At 33.9% G+C, this 17,304-nt stretch overlaps 1 protein-coding gene across 1 annotated transcript in view; it reads left to right on the plus strand.

Moving 5' to 3' along the window:
- Window positions 1–17,304, plus strand: part of SPEF2 (sperm flagellar 2) — a 74,543-nt gene that overhangs the window by 47,262 nt on the left and 9,977 nt on the right. Inside the window, exons 26-31 of the mRNA XM_036403644.2 lie at window positions 652–790; window positions 1,940–2,181; window positions 8,831–9,226; window positions 13,872–13,978; window positions 14,995–15,177; window positions 17,132–17,224. Of these exons, the coding sequence (XP_036259537.1) occupies window positions 652–790; window positions 1,940–2,181; window positions 8,831–9,226; window positions 13,872–13,978; window positions 14,995–15,177; window positions 17,132–17,224 (1,160 nt within the window). The remainder of the gene's footprint in view (window positions 1–651; window positions 791–1,939; window positions 2,182–8,830; window positions 9,227–13,871; window positions 13,979–14,994; window positions 15,178–17,131; window positions 17,225–17,304) is intronic.

Consider the following 17,304-nt stretch of genomic DNA (forward strand, 5'->3'; position numbering starts at 1 on the left):
CCTAATTGCATGAATATGAATTTTAGTAATTCATTAACATGTATTTTTTTTTCTTGACATTGCTTCATTTTCATCGTATATTAAGAAAAAAATCCCAAGAACCTAAGGATGGCTGAGCATGTTGATCTCTATTTCCTATTTGCACAGGCACATAGCTGGTATTTGAGAATCATAGTTTTGCTGGCAGCTTTGTTATCCAGTTACCTTTCGGGAACTTGTGGTTTTTGTTTATGCAGATACATAGAGTCTAGCAAAGGCACTAGTTTTGTATAGTTGCTAAGTTTTTAACGTTGATTTATTATTTAATTTCTCTGTTGCAACAATGTACCTTGCCTTTTATTCTGTTAGTGGTAAGAGAGCAGTTTTATCAATCGTCTCTGCAGTACCTACCTCTGAAAATACAGGGAGACAAAAATTGTCATGCACTTACCTCTGTAACATACTGATAGCAGCTGCTCAAAGAACATATACAGAAGCCACAATTACATCAGCCTTAACTGTACTACAGAAAAGTGACTAGCCAGGCAGCAAGTATCTTATAAGGTACTTTTAGCTAAAAACAGTTAAATATGCTGAATTTTAGGTGCTTAGACAGAGAACATTCCTCACATTTTATAAATGTTATTCATTATGATTTTACCATTTAAACAGAGGCAGCCACAAAATCTCGGCTAGAACTTATAAAAGAAAAAGCTTTAGCATTTCTTGAGGATCTAAAATTTAAAGCAGAAGAGGCTTATAAAGATATGGAAAAGTGGCTTGGATCCACCTTCTTGGAGGAAAAATCAAGGTAACATGTATCTATTTTAAACAGGATTTTTTTGGGGTCTTTTTTTTAACCTAGATTAAGGTAGTAAATATACCTGTGTCTGGAGACAGAAGTAATTTAGAAAAGATGTAGAAAATAATAATTTTGTGTAGTTTTATCTTAGAAACCTGAATGCTAGTAATTCATTTCTTGGCTGATTAAAGGGTTCTGCTTGTAACTGTAAAGGTAATTATCATGGTATGCTGTTTTTCTTGACTACAGGTTTAGCAGATTGCTGAGCAGACAATCAGATATACCATTCAGTAGAAAGCTCTGTATCATTTCAGTAGCTTCTTTCCTGTTTTTTACACACACTGGAAAACTCCATCTGTTGTTCTTATCACCACATATTACATTTCTCAAAATTATTTCAAGGACCATAAAAAAAAGTTCTCCTTTGCAGTTTTTTTCTGTCCTAGTAAATAAAATGTACTTGGGATCACTATAGCACTTTAGACTGACATAGAATGACCAATGTCTGTATTATTAAAGGGCTTTTCCTCTCTAAAGGAAAGGAGTGACTGCCTTTTACAAAGTATTTCTGGCCTCTACCAGCTTTTGAATTATGCCTGGGACAGTGCTGCTTGATCCATGTCAGGGCATGACCAAGAAGAGAGGCATAAATGGAGGATGTGAAGGCTTTGACAGGCAACAGCTCAAAGAGGCAAAGCTTCTTCCTTCCAGCCGGTTTTATTTGCTCTCCTGATGTGCTAACAAAGACACAGTATTTAAGTAATATCATATCCTTTGACCTGACACTCCAAGCCAAATCTGTGTTCAACATTATAGACAGCTGATGTCTTTCCTGTATAAAGTGTACTCATTGCACTTGAAGGAGGAGATCATGTGCCTCTCCAGTATGCCAGCCTAGGAAGTGCTTTCGTGTTTTTCCATCAGGTCTCTTCTGTGTCTTAGATCTGACTTTGTATAAATTTCTGACTGCAGTCAAAAGATCTCTTGAAGCCACAGGAGGAGTAGACTTCATAATGATTTTGGTAGTTACAGAATCCACACAGAGGGTTTGAAATTCTTACTTTAATAAAACTTTAAAAGCATAAGCATATTAAAATTTAAAGCTATGTTGTTAAAACTGTGTATTATACTCATGTGTTTCTGCATTTTTGTTTTCAGTGTTGAAAAACTGGTAGAGGTTGCACGACATCATATTGAGAGTTCTAGCAAAATCTTATATGAAATGACTTTAGAAGGAACAGATTTCTTCATCAATGGTGATGTAAAAATGGTTCCTGACCCTGTTCCTGACCCTGATCCTCCACCAGAATTTCAACGCATAGAAACCTCTGGAAGCAGTACTCTAACTATTTCACAACTTACTACACTTCATAAGCAGTTTCTACAGCTGGCACCAAAAGGTAAGAAATTTTTTCCTTTTAACTCCCAAAGGGCTGTTGGTTATCTACTTAAAATCTAGAGTAATTGGGAGCTTAGTCACTTGTCTGTATTGCTAAACATAACATCAGTTATCTATATTGTTAAAGATTGTACTACAGTTAAAGATCCTGCTACATAAAAAAGCAAAGTCATTGTGAGGGGATATTGAAAATGTGAAACAACACACCAGTTGAAAGCTTTTAATGGCTTTCCTAGGGGTTTTTATTGTCAAGACTACATGTTTGGTATTCCTCTAACAGGTGTCTTAGTAATAGGTTTTCAGTACAGTATCATGTTTGCTTTACTTAAATATGCAAGTTTTAATTTTTTTTACTAATTGAGAGCTCAGTGAGCTCAGGCTATATTATTTTAAAACACATTTTTTAAATTATCAGTATTTTCATGGAACTATTATATAGAGTCTATTATAAATATTAACCATTATGTTCTTCAAATCAATGTGTGCCTGTTGTCTGGGTGGTTTGCAAGCATTAGCTCAGACATGTAATTTTTTTTACCTTTAAACATGCATTTTGTATGTCTACCCCCTAATTATGGGAACTTAAGGCTTAGGGTGCCTAAAAAATCTTGCAATAATTTTTGAGACTGTATAAATGTTACAAAATAATTTAGGTAAGGCAGTTTTAAACTGAGATGGAAAGTACTTACATGTGTATTTGCAGAGTGTTTCATTTTCAGTGTTCCATATTAAAATCATAATGTTAGTATTATTGCCACTAAGACTGTGAAATACAATGTGTAAACAAGTGCTTACAATTCAAGATCTAACTCTTCCAGTGTAATAAGGCCACAAAGGCACAATGAAGTCGAGTTAATTCTTTATTGGGAAATTCTTTTCATGCATATTTATAGAGCAATTCCAATTTCCTTTTGCATATAAAACCACTTTAGGGAGAAAGATATTTACAGTTTTCCCATAGAGAGAGGCATGTCATCTTATCTCTAGTGTAGGAATGTAGATGTGTGTGTAAGCATTTCAAAATCTCCTGTAGAGACCTACTCTGCAGATAGTAATGCATATATAATACAACACGAAACTAAAACTCTGTGTGTTTGTAATCATTTACAGTGCTATAGAAGTGAAACACAGATACCAGTTTAATTGGTATTTCCACTTAAAAGGGGTTTTTTTGCTTTTAGATCATTCATGATTAAGATACTTAAAACAAAAAAAAATTGTCTATTACAAACTTTAATATTCTTGACATATTTAGGACAGAACTACTATTTTCTTTGTAAATTTGTAATAATTAGCAAAAAAACAATTGAAGTCTTTATAATTCTACAGTATTATAGTATAGTATAATACTTTTGATAGTATTATATTCCCTAAAATGACCCAACATGACTTGCATGACTATCTGAAAAAGGGATAGCAGTCATGAGACTGTAAAAGAATGCTGTTGCTTGTTCTCTGAGACAATGGGAAAGAATTATTGTTTAAAATAAGGTCCCATACCCCATGTAATTATCTTCTGTTTGGTGACTATTACCTTTTTTGGATAGCTGAATTAGGATGGAAGGCACAAGCTGTGCAAGTCATCTTTAAAATACTTCCTCCCAGTCTCTTACATATTTTAAGACTGCATAAATCACATCCTAGGTTTCCTAAGGTGACGACTTCGCTTCATTATAGACTCCTTTCTTTCCTAAAACATCAGTAAAATTTTCCATAGGCTTCTGTCTCCCCTTTTTCAATAGAATGGTCAAGAGAAAATACACATCTCAGTAGTTAGTCTCTCACTGTACAAAAGAAGGAAAAACACTAAAGCACCCAGCACAGCAGCAGTGAAATTGTTGAACAGCATCTCTAAAGGAGATACCAAAAGGTAACAAACAAGCCCCTGCCTTGTAGAACCTCCAAACAGATCTAGATTTGCTGCCAAACATCTAATTTTTTCTTATTCTTACCTACCCCAGCACATCTCTCAGCATTCATAGTGGAAGTTCACATAAAAAAGCACACAGAGCACAGGCTATTTGACAAGTCTAAATAGAATAAATCTACCAATCTCCTTGTACTAGAATAGAAGCAGTAGTGAACAATAAATTTCCTGAAGTTGTTCTGAAAATTGGAATTTTTAGGCTTTTCTAAAGCCTAAAAAGAGAGATTACATGAATCATGTGGAGATTACATGAAGCATATTTTTACTTAGAAATGCAAACAAACAAAGAGCAACAAAGGAGGGGTGATTATATAAGAAGAAATTACCATGTAAACAGGTTTGTCACAAGATATTTGGTAAAGGTCAAAAGGAAATATTTTCAAAATATATTTAACAAAATGCCAAAATTAAAAGTGGGAGTGCCAGTATACTTAAAAATTTTTTGATATTCATGGAAGAATTCTTATGAAACAGTTTTGTGTTTCCTAGGAATCTAAAATTTTAAAGAATTACCGATTCTTCACAGACAACTTTGTGCTGTCCTGCACACTTGGCTCTCCATGGAAGCAAAGTATTCTCCATTCTAAGCACCAACGGACAAAAAAACAGCCTGTGCTGGACCTTCCTACCTACTGACAGTCTTTCATTTGAGAAAAAAGTTTTATTATTATCCCAAGTGCTATTGCCCAAAGTCAACATGAGTCTGCACTAATTACTTTCATTAACTCTTTGATCAAGTTTTTAACAATGCTCTAATATATTACCTTCAGAGTGCTTTTTCATAGGAACAGCTGTGACAACTCTTAAATGGAGCTAATAACATTAAAGTTTTCTATTTTCTCTCTTACAGTCTTTTTGAATGCATGCTTTTGTTATAGAAAAAATTAAAATATCCAGTAGATCTCATCCCCTTTGATTCCCTTGAGCACTATGATCTTCTATAATCACATCTCTTGTCATTTCAATTAGCACACATATGGAATGTCTCAGTTTTCTTCTAAAGCTCTTTCAGAGAATGCAATTTAGGTGTGGTTTTGCATTACAAAGCAGATCGAAGCAGATTCTATGCCAGATTTGTTCTCTACCTTATGACTGAATCACACAAGAACATTTAATTTTTTTTTCTTTTTCACAGGCATGATCCTTATGAACCTTCAGTTTAATTATAGAAGTGATTCTATAATTAGATAGAACAGACACCAGTTGGGTTTAAAAAAATTCTATATCCAATAACCAAAAATGTTTAAAATGCTGTTTTATAAAACTATCAAATAGTCTGCTAAGATGTAAGCATAAGAGACAACCAATGGCCATATTGCATTGCTGTGTGTTTCCAAATTTAGAACTTGTGAATTGAATGTTACTGTATTGGTAGATTTGGAGCCGACAGTTAAAATAAAGTGTGCATGTAGCTCAGCTGAAATATTACCTTTTCAATGTAATATTTTACTGAGTCAGGATTGTAAAATGACCCTGGTTAATGTCTACAGATTATCCTTTCTTTCCCCAAGCACTGCTGTAGAAACAATTGAAGAATAGTGATTGCCTGACTTTGATGCAAATAGAGACAGAAGTCCATATGAGGGCATAGGAATAGTTTCGTCATCTCTAACTTACTGCTTTTAAAGACTATTTATCTTCAATGTGTTTTTTTAAGACTTGAAAATATGAAAGTTTTAAGTTTGTGGACAGAGGAAGTATCTCTTTCTAGGTGAAAACTTAGTAATTCTACCAATAGTTTAATTTATATCTCCTGTTATGTCTCTTACTAAGTCATGTATGTTATTTAATTTCAGAAATTTGTGGAACATATTTAACATGTTTGTATATGTTTCTGTGCATTTGAATATATATATATATATATATATATATATATATATATATATATATATATATGTATATATATATATAATTTGAAGATTTAAGTCAGCATGACAGATGATCTCACCCCTGACTACATCTGTGGAGCAACTAAAATACTTTAATTCTCAGTGCTTCTAAGTTTAAAATCCCAATTCTTGCCAGTTAGCAAAGATTGGACATATAGCAGCACCAGTAATAATTAGTGAATATGCAAATTGTGCAAATACTTACAGTGAAATTGACTGCAGGGAGTGATGAGTCTATCAACTTGGATGAAAAGTATCATGTTTTTGAGACTCCCATCTTTTTCACCTAAGGGTAGAAGTATCCCATATTACTACCTTTTAGAGTCTTTAAGTTAAAAGATTATAATTCAGCCTTCAGGGTTTATTTCACTCATTCATCCTTATGAAATTGCTACAGAGTCTGGTGTGTAATTTGCAAGGGATTATTATCCAAATCTCTAGTCAGGAACTGCCATGGAAACATTTTTCTCAGTGAAAATAGAAGGGAATATTAATCTGTTCACATGTTTTGATAAAATTTGATGATGAGGGAATAAATGGTGACATAATTCTCATCTCTAGTATAAGTTTACAATCTCTTAATATTTTGTTAACTGTGTAAGTGTATAGTTTGAATGTTTAATAGAGACTTACTACTTCATCACTTTATGGAAATATTTTTATACAGTGCCTATAGAAAATATCTATTGACAGGGTTATCATTAAGAAATAGTCTCTTTTGTATATCTGCCTTAATAACTGAGGCATAGTGATTGCTCTTTAAATGTCACAGGTTCCATTTAAAATGTCACAGTCCTAGTTCACAGGGTCTAGTGTAAACTTATGCTGCTGTCATTTATCATGCTTCTTTTTAAATGTTTTGGGGTTTTTTTTCTGTTTTCAGTTTCACTAGTGGTCATAATATCTTCACTAAATATTTTTTTTTGCTTTTTTTTGAAGTTCTGCACTGTTTATTGAAACATGTGAAAGCTTGCCAGTCACTGTGTGTATCAGGGAATGATACTGCCTTTTAAGAAGATTTCAATGAAAAATAATTCTACCTAATGTAGCTTTTCCAAGATTGGTTTTCTTCTTGATTTCATTTGATAACAAACTTAATGTGAAGAAGTTGCTTCATAAATTGCTTCATATGTAGTTCAGGTTGGCTTCCTTTTGTATCCTCTATTCTTTCTATGGCATCACTGCAACTGATCCCACCTTTTCCTATATTCCCAGTTTCTCCATGTCAATTTAAAGAAAAATGTTGGAAACACTGAAGGCCAATCTTACAGGGAATATTATCCCTGATTGTGGATCACAGGTCTACTCTGATCCCTATTTCCCTAATCACCAGCACATTTCCACAGGTTTCCTTATGCCTAAAGAAGCAGGAGGCACTCTAGAGGTGTTAAAATGTTTTTGTCCCTTATACCCTTTTTACTTCTCAAGTTGCAGGTTTAGTTTTCCAGCCCTCCACCTCTTTTTCACCTTACCTTGTGATTTTGTGTCTGCCTAAGTTTTTTAATCTTTACTGTGTGTTAGGAATATTTCTCTTCTTCTTTTCAGTTCTGTTTATTGTACCTGGGCACATGTCAGAAAAACCTCCTGGGACAGTTCATTTTGCTGTCCCTGTGAACCACAGCTGCTACCTCAGATTTTGGGTTCTTTACAAGAATCATTCACACTGGAAATGTATTTAAACTGCATGTTTCATACTTCATTTATTAATATTATGGCCTTTCAGGATGCTTAGAGTAGAATGGAACAAACTGTCACTTTTTTCAACAATGGGAACAATCCATTCCCACAAATTATATTGTGTATATACATATAAAAAAATTTCCTCCTTCTTCTAAAGTAGAAAAGAGTAGCATACAAAAACTCTTTTTCTCAAGACCTTTTAAAGCATTAGAAATGGCATTTGTCTCTGTGATTAGCTTCATGTACTCATTAATTTTGGTTCTTGACGTACACATCACAATAAGGAAGGAGAGTCAGATTTTAGGTCATCTGCAGGGTGTTACTTTTGTTATTTCCCAGTGAACAAATAGATTTCCCATTTTATTGCTTCCATCCTGCATGCATTTTCTCTTGCTTATTTATTGCTTTCTTTTTAAAGACCTTTAATTATGGCAATGGTATACTAAAAGAATCATTAAATTACTGGCCAAAAGTAGGTGATAAATGGGGTCTAGAAATATAATTTTTAAAATTTCAGCCTATGGGATTTGCTCCTACAAAATACAAGACTGCAGAACAAGTGGGGGAAAGTTCAGAAAGTTCAGAACAATCTCAGAGCATTAAGAATGCATATACAGTTCTGAAAGCAGTAATAATACCATTTGCAGGCAAACACATTTTAAGAAGATCATGTCAGCTACTACATAAGCATCTTAAGCATTCTCTGTCAGGTTTTTGATTATGTATTTACAGACTTGCTCCAAGTTAACATTTCTGCTAATGCCAGGTATAATGGACATTATAATAAATTTGTGACTTCAGCAGTATTTTCTGGAGACGTTTTGCCTAAAAAACCATTCTGAATTCCTCTTAATAACTTTGCTCTTCCCTGCTTCAAAAATAGCATTGATGCTGCTGCACTTCATGGGTTGCATACTCTGACAAACTTCTAATAGTCAAAATCAAAACTGACCATTTCTTACAAGAATCCTTGGTAGCCTTCAATTAATTTAAGAGTAGGTCTGCTTTCCTTGTTCTCTTTCATGGCTGTTCATTTCAAGTCACATTCTAGTCCCAAATTAACAAGATAAAAATGGACCAACAAATAAAAGATACAACTGATATTTTATCAAATAAAAATTATTTATATTTAGTTGTTTCTTTTTAAATTATAGCCATAAAAGCACTGAAGCAATTTAAAAGCAAGACTAATTCTTCTAGCAACAGAGAAGTCGGTGACCGAGGGAAAGAGAAGAAAGATTTGGAACATCAGAAAACAAAGAGGAATCATCAGTTTCCAAAAATATGGCTAACAAAATACTCCTGGTTAAAATATGATGAAGAAAGAGGAATAATGTTTTGTGTACCATGTCGTAAACATAATGTGGATTTGGGGGAAAATATCCATAATTTTTGTTCTGGCACTGATGACTTCAAAGTTGAATTTATAAACACACACCAGAGTAGTGAAGCTCATGCTTGGGCTACCTGCATGGAAGCTGCCAGTTCTGCTTCACCTGATACAGCTTCTGCTGAGCAGATGTTGAAGAGCATGAACTCCTTAACATTGGGTAGGGTAGAAAATATTTTTAGAAGATATCATGCTATTGCTAAATCTGGCTCTCCCTATACAGACCCTGATGGAATGGGCAAACCACATAAACTTTAACATGACCTTCCTCAGGCATGTCCTCCTGAAGACTTCCCCACAGAGGCAGAACAGATCCATTTTCCCATTCCTGATTATTAATTGCATGAATTAGTCTTCCCATAACAAGTACTCTTACAGACAGAATGTGATTAGTACACTTCACAGCTTGAACTACTTTGTCTTTCCCTGTAAGAATATTTGTAAGGGTTGCCATAAGATTACTGTATCTTGATTTTTAATCTAGGAGCTGAGAATGAGTATGGTTTAGAGAGTATTTACTTTCATAATTCTACATATTCTAAATGCACCTCTCTACTTGATAATTTCAAAAGGTAAAGCATACCAGCAGAATATATTTCTACCATCAAGGAAATAGCAATGATTTATATTAAAAAATAGCTAAAATGAAATCATTAAAGACCCTTCTTGGTTCCTCCAACAGCAAATGAAAATTTACTACAGGTAATTTGGGAGAAATTAATAGGAGGTCGTTCACCTTTGAATCAATCATGTGCTAAATCAAGATAACTCTACTTTCAGTATAAAATGTATGTAGTAATACCAATACCCCACACCCTACTGTACTCTCACCTCTGCTCTGTACTGTGCTATGCTATACCACACAAATACACACACATATATATACTTACCGTCTCTTTGGTGTTTTGCATAGATGTTCATGCTTCTTCTGGGTATAAATAATGTGTCAGAAATGGAGTAGGTTTTGAAGGAATGCCTCATTAAAGCATATTGGTCTGCTCCAGTAGAGTTAATCTGTGTCAGAAATAGAAATCAGTACTGTGCATTTTATAAAATATCTGAACTTGTGATTTCGCAGTCAAAAAAAAATGTTTAGATATACTTTGCCTAATAAGCAACAGGATATATATTTCATGGATTAACTTATTAAATATGTGGCTTGTTATTTATTAGAATTGTGGATTCAAGGATTTTCTTTTAAATCACATAATACCAAGAGGGTTCTTTTCCCTCAAAGTTTTCAAAGGGAGATTTCTAACTATGCTGAGATTAGAAAAAGTTTGAAAATGCATCCCAAGGATGTCCAACAGGTGAAAACAAAAAAAGAAAGAAAGAAAAACCAAAAAATGGTGGTTCTGTATCTGTAACACTAAAGTCACCTCCATGATGCAGGGCAGGGGCATGTTTTCTCGTACTCTTCATCTATGAAACTAGCGTAATTTCTTCAACCTCACATCTCAGGAGTTATATTCTAAACCTGTGATTATTCTTGCTGCTTTCTTTTGGGCAATCTTTAGTTTACATGCATCCTTCTTGATCTAGAATTTCCAAAGTTGTATTATAGCAGAAGCCTTAACATCCGGGGAAAAAAAAAAAAAGATTATTTCCAATGGCTTCCCATGTACTTTCTCATATTATTGTAATCTGCTATAATCCTTAGAGACTTTTCTGTAGAAATTTTACTTTGGCAGTAAGATTCCCTTTGGGGCATTCATTCAGTTCATTATGTCTGCCCAGTGGGGCACTTGACATTTATCTTTATTAGATAGTGTCCTTTTATTCTAGAGTTTATCTCCAATTTTTAAAGTTCACTTTGAATTCTAATCTTGTTCTCCAATGTACTAGCAGTCTGTTCCTGAATTGTTTTATGTATGGTGCAATAAATGTATCAATTTGTGCAGTCCATTTCCAGAAAGTACTTCAATCTGTTTCTGGTGAAACTTACCTACTGACCCTGACCATCTGCAGGTTTTCAAAATCTTCATGAATACTGATTCTTTTTACAAGATGCCTGCTGCTCCTTCGAATTAAAAATGTTTAATTTTCTATTTAGTCTCCTACATTATTCAACTAAAGCTTATTAGGTTTGGTTTCTTTTATTTTGTACTTATAAAAGGATTTTGTAAAGAGCATACCTGTTTTGAAATGAGTCTTTCTAAGTGGAAAAAGCCAGTTCTGGGAATTGTCTTCCTTTATCCTTCCTAGGGGACATTATTTTCTTTCACCACTTGCAGTGTACCATTTGCAGACACCGGTATTCTTTCCTGGGTACCATCTGTGTTGCTGCCCACTCTCAGCATCTCTCCATGATTCTAGAGCACTGACAGCCCTTGAGATTAAATGATGAATCACCTATTGTATGGTATTATAATCAGATACTCAAAACCAGTTCTGTTCTCTGTAATATATACCCAAATCCACTAAGGCTAGACAAAGATCCTAAAAACACAGTGAGGAACATATTTCATCCCCCATGTTTATGTGGGATTTCCTTCTGAGACTCCCTCCTTTCTCCCACATATGTCAGTAGGAGGAATTAAGTCACAGTCCATTTGAAGATTTGAAACTAGTATAACTTTGGGATTATCCCTAATCACATGTTTCAGGAGGAGGTAGTAAAGTAAAAGAAATAGCCCTACAGCACATCAGGAATTCTATAGTTAATATAAACAATTACATAGTTTATGTAAATTGTGATTTAGATTGCAATCCTTTAATCCCATCTCAGACATTAGTTTTGATGCAAGTTCTTGAAATTCTATGTCCCTCAGATACTTTCAGCGTATGTTTCTGAAGTCATGTAGCTTCACAAAAAGTGATATTAGGATATTAGTATCCTTTTAGAATTCTGTGAAGAAAATCAGAATTAAATATCTTTTCAGGAAGTCAGAAAGAAATACAGGAACTACATCTTTTATTTTCATGTAGGGAGATCATAGTGGGAATTGAACAGTTTAAAACATAAGATGGCATGACAGAAAGCTAAGTTAGACTGCCAGGGATCAAATGGAAAGGGAAATGTTTAGCAAAAATTATTAGCTGGGCTCTTGATGATAAAGCACTGGTAGTGCAAAGAAGATGTAAAAATTTTCCCTGATGTTTTTTGTTGTTCACTGGCTTCTTCATGCGCCATAGCCTGTTTTCCCCATGAATCACTAAAATGTTACCTGGCTTATGGAATCTTAGAGGAAGTGTCCCAGTAATGATGGTCCAGTGATGCAGGCTTCATTGTGCTATATGAAAATAATCTGATTCCTGAGGATTGAAGTTTTCATGAAAAAAACAAATATCTGTTTACCTTAAATTGATTATATTAGCAATCCAAGGTGCTTCAGGAAACAGCATGTGATGTGCTGTTCTTCTAAAAACATCTTTATAGAAGATGTTCTTTCTCAATGCAGATAACTCAAAAACTTTCAAGACAACAGAACACTGTTACCAGTCTGACAGTATTTTTTCCCCAGCTTTTGCTTTCATGCTGAAATTTGGGGGAGGATATGAAGGCTTCAAGTCCAGGTGTTTCTCCCTTCCTTCTTTCTGTCCCAACAGACCCAAATCTATTTTTGTCCTCTTCTCTCCAAGTTTATATACGTGTAGGATTTCTCTGCTGTATTAAGATGTGCTGAGGGCATTAATCCTAATTTTCCTGATTGGAGATAAACAGGTCTACAGAGATGCAGACTATTCATTCAAATTGGCAATTTGATTTTGAATAATGACACAATGAAATTAATACTCAAACATTTTATTTATATTCCTATCACATATCTTTTTCATAAACCTAAATTACACTTCACTGTTTCACTTCAAACAAAGTGTCTTAGCCATAGAATTTGCACAGCTTTGCCTTTTCAAATGGACAAGAAGTTTGACTGGAAAAAGGAAAAAATTAATTGTGTTCCCAACATTTCACTGATTGTGTTTGCTTTTAAAGGTAATCTGAAAACTTCTGTTTTGATGCCATGGAATTGATCACAACCTGACCAAATAGGCTTTATCTCTCAAAATTTAAATAACTTGAAACTTATTTTACATTTTTTGTTGTTACTGCAGAGGTTTTGCAGTGAACTCTCACTGACCCAGCAAAGTCAGTTTCTGAAATAAGAGACTCATATCTGTTTTTTAATTTTTTTTTACATAATTTTGTGCTTTGATTCCATACATGAAGTTTGAATTTTCTGTTTGCTCATAATCAAATCTATTCCTGCTTTAAAAAATCTACTTCTGCTGCACTTAACTGATTTTTTCTTAGGATTTCTTTAAAAATAAAATTAATGGAGCTATTTCTAACTCCCACATGTGAATTCTGAGAAGCTTTTCAAACAGTTGAATTTTGTTTCAGAATTCAACAGACATCAGTGCATGTTTTCTACCCTATCCTCTAGTTTACACTTGCTTTAAAGAGGCTAGATGGATTTATGATTGATTAAAATAAATCAAAGTGGAAGAAACTGTTGGTAGGTATTCAATACACATAATTCTGAGAGACTGGTGTTTGTGAATGCTCATTAACTGTCAGTGCAGACCATGTGAGGATAAATTAGTAATCTTAATGCAAATCAGGACAAGTACCAGAAGAATTGCAGTGCAGTGAAATATTTGAAGTTGTGCTATTAGATGGGTCACATACAATTAATTTTAAATAAGGAGATTTTATGTTTGGTTTGGAAAATATTAGCATTATCAATAGTGCATGATAGGAAAGTAAATAACTTTCTCATATGGCCATTAAAATTTAAATTATTTTTTTAACAGAAGAGGTCTATTTAAAGTCTAAACATATTTCTATGCTGATTTTTTATTAGGTTTTGTACTAAAGAAAATATTTATTGAAACTCTTAGTGGCTTGGTTAATTTGAATCTTGGAATAAATTGCTACCCTGATGCATGGAAGAACTTAACACTTGCAGATGTAAGTGAGCCCCTATATTCTCTTCAACTGGGGTATTAGTTTGTGTAGAAGATGCAGCATTGTCCTTAGTACGAAGCATTGTCCTTAAAATGAAGATAATAATATTATAGGATATTATCAGTTTTTCTTTAAAATTCTTCTGTTTCACTAGGGATGGATTGTGGAAGTCACTGTGCCAGACATTTTGTCAGCACTTTATTTATTTACAATTTGCAAGTTATATCAGTTCTTAAGACACCATCCAAGGTTTTCAGATTTGGAAACATGAAAACTTTCAAATCCTCCATACTGAATTAATTTCTCTTTCAGATTCAATCACATGTTACTGGTAAACGTATGGATTGAAAATATTTACTTGTGTTAGCGTATTTTAATAACTATTTCTGACAGCAAACCATGATTCACATTAAGATTTTAATTGGATTTCACACGATTTCATCACTTTATTAATATATTCTTTACACGGATGAAGTGCATGAGTAAAACATTTTAATGTTAAAGTGGTATAGTTCCAGTAAGTTAAGTGAAAACTAAGCACATCTGTCATCTTAAGTGTGTAAAACCTAATCTCAGCACAGGAAATTAATTATCCAAGGAAAGCTATCAGTCAAATATTCTCTATTAATAGACCAAATGGGCATGTATCCCATGTTCTGTATTCTTTGAGAACTTTTAGTGTTAATAAATCCTATCTTTATTTTAATAATAGAATTTTCTTGTCTTAAAAGAACAAGTTTTAAATGAGACTTTTAAATTTATCATAGAAGCATGAGCTAGCTTACAAAAGGAAATTCTCAAGCCCAAATAAATGCCTATTTGGGCACTCAGAGTGTTTATTTAGAGCAATATCCACTGCACATGGCAGTCGGCACACAGTGGCCTGTGGCCTATTTTGTTTTATAAAAACTCACTGCAGAACCTTGTTCATCCTGTCCAGGAAGTACCTAAGGATACATACGATATTGAAAGTCTGTTTATGTACGCATTTGACAATATTTGCTGTTTTGGTTTTGTAGTTAGAAAATCTGGCATCTGAATTCACAGTGAACTCACATCTTACTGACTGGCGCAGATTCTTGCTGGCAGCAGCACAGCCTTGGCCAGTGCCGTCTGTGACACAGCTCCTCCAAACACTGCATGGCTTCAAGTCTCTTGATGTCACTGGATCAGGCTTCGTTACACAGGAACACTATTTACAGGTTATCAGCCTTTTAATTTTTCAATCAAATTTTAATTTGTTAAACTCCCTGAATTGAATGGTATGTTGTTTGGCTTATTCACATTGAGAAACTCAGTCTGAATTTTAAATGCTTTAGGTCTGAGGGAGCTTTGTAGTGAAAAGTGTTTTCAGGAAATTGATGGCCCAATACGTATCTTGTCCATAGTTCCACAAATCAGGCTAATTAAACATACTTTAAACTTGATTTTCCTAATTAAACATACTTTAAACTTGATTTTCCTACTTATACCATAAATTAATCTCAAATGAAAACCCTTTCTGTTTTAAAGAAACCATTCTGTGTGCACTTTGATGACTATTAACTTACTTGACACTGAATAAGATAATTTGCTCCAAGCAAAAATAAGAATTTCAGTTTCATCTCACCAGCTGCATTTTAATTAAATGTTTCTAGATTTTTTCCAATAATTAAGTTTCTCAAGATCATTCCTCAAGCCTTGAATACATGGAAAATTATAAAATTCTTTGATCATTTTTCTGAAGACAACCTCTGTTTGAATTGTCATGTAGTTCAGCCAGGTTTTTCAGAAAGAGTATTATGAATACATTTTTGTTTCTTCAGGAAAATTCTGCTCATTTTCACTTACTTTTACTTTGCATTTTACTGCTGGTTCACTCTCTTGGCTATACTAGCTGTAAGTATCATATACATACACATATAGATGTCTGTAGATATTCCAGTCTTGCCAGTTTCTGGTTTTGTTTGTTGATATTAAATATAATTTTCCAACACTTCTGAATAAATTTCACAGAAACTTTATTGTAATTTGTTCTCCACTCACCTAGCATTAGTTTTTAAAAAATACTAAATAAAGGCTGTGTTAGTCCAGAGGCCTGTAGTTTTCAGAATTTCTTTAATTAATTTAAAACTTCCAGGAGCACCTGCCAACCCCTTCCCACCACAGACTTTCTAAGAAACAAACTCTACAAGGCCAGGAAACCCACAAAAAATACAGGTCTATGTGCATTTATTTTTTCTATTGTTGTAAGTTTTGCTGAAGAGTTTGCAAATAAGCTAGCAGTTACAAGACATGCAGACTGAGAACATACATTTTTATCATAGGATCCTATTTCAAGTATAATATTAACCAAGCAATTAATTTAATCACTTCAGTATTACAAGGTAATAAATATGCAGTAAACAGCTAGTTTGAATAACCTTCCACTAGGAATTTGAGCTGCTTCGCCTGTCCTCTCTCTTTGCACCTACACTGGCAAACTACACAGTGCTGGGGCCCATCTACAGGTAATGGTTGTGGGTTGTCCCTCCTGTGATGTTGTTTGTACAGCCTGGTGTGGTTTCACACAGGTGAATTTTTCTGTTGGAAGTTTGTTCATACCTATCCCGATCTAGCTGATCCTTCCTATGTCTAGAGTCTAGTACTAGAGAATTGGTTCTGAGCACTTTTAATTTACAGTTGTAGCTCTATCTCTCTAGGACTCTAGGTCATCTTGTTGGGAGCAGGCAAGCATGGGGAGAGCCGTGGCTCTATCCTTCATCATACTGAATTATATGGACAGTGTCTTCTAAAAGTAAAATCTGGACAAAAGCTGTAGGGATTAGCAAAGGATATCCTCAAAGGAAAAAATCAGAGCATGCATAGAAACTCCATATCATATTCTGCTTCCTCAGCAGCATAAATTTACAACTACTTAGTTAATTTTCACTTTTTTCAAAAGCACACATTCACTTCTATCCTATTTGATTTTCAGTAACTTCTCAAATATCTGTTACAACATACAAACAATAAATTATAATTATTGTCGTCATTGTGTATTAATAACAAATTCAGTTTGATTAAGTCCAGAAATTAGGCTCTTAGTAACCTGTGTGTTGAACAGCTAGAGTATAAAGACTACCTTTTTTCAGTGTGTGAAAATAAACAAACTTATTTATTTATTTATTAAATCAGGTTGGCTTCTGGTTTAATGGAAACGAAGATCTATGCATAACAGAAAGTTGCAAAGAACCTGTGTCTTCAGAAAGGCTAAAACACCTCACAGAGGTAACTGAAAACATAGGTATTTTGAAAAAATCGCTATTCAAACATGATAGGTCTCATTTCAGAATTTTTTGGGTCTCTTT

The sequence above is a fragment of the Molothrus ater genome, chromosome Z (genome assembly GCF_012460135.2).
Source record: "Molothrus ater isolate BHLD 08-10-18 breed brown headed cowbird chromosome Z, BPBGC_Mater_1.1, whole genome shotgun sequence".
NCBI lineage: Eukaryota > Metazoa > Chordata > Aves > Passeriformes > Icteridae > Molothrus > Molothrus ater.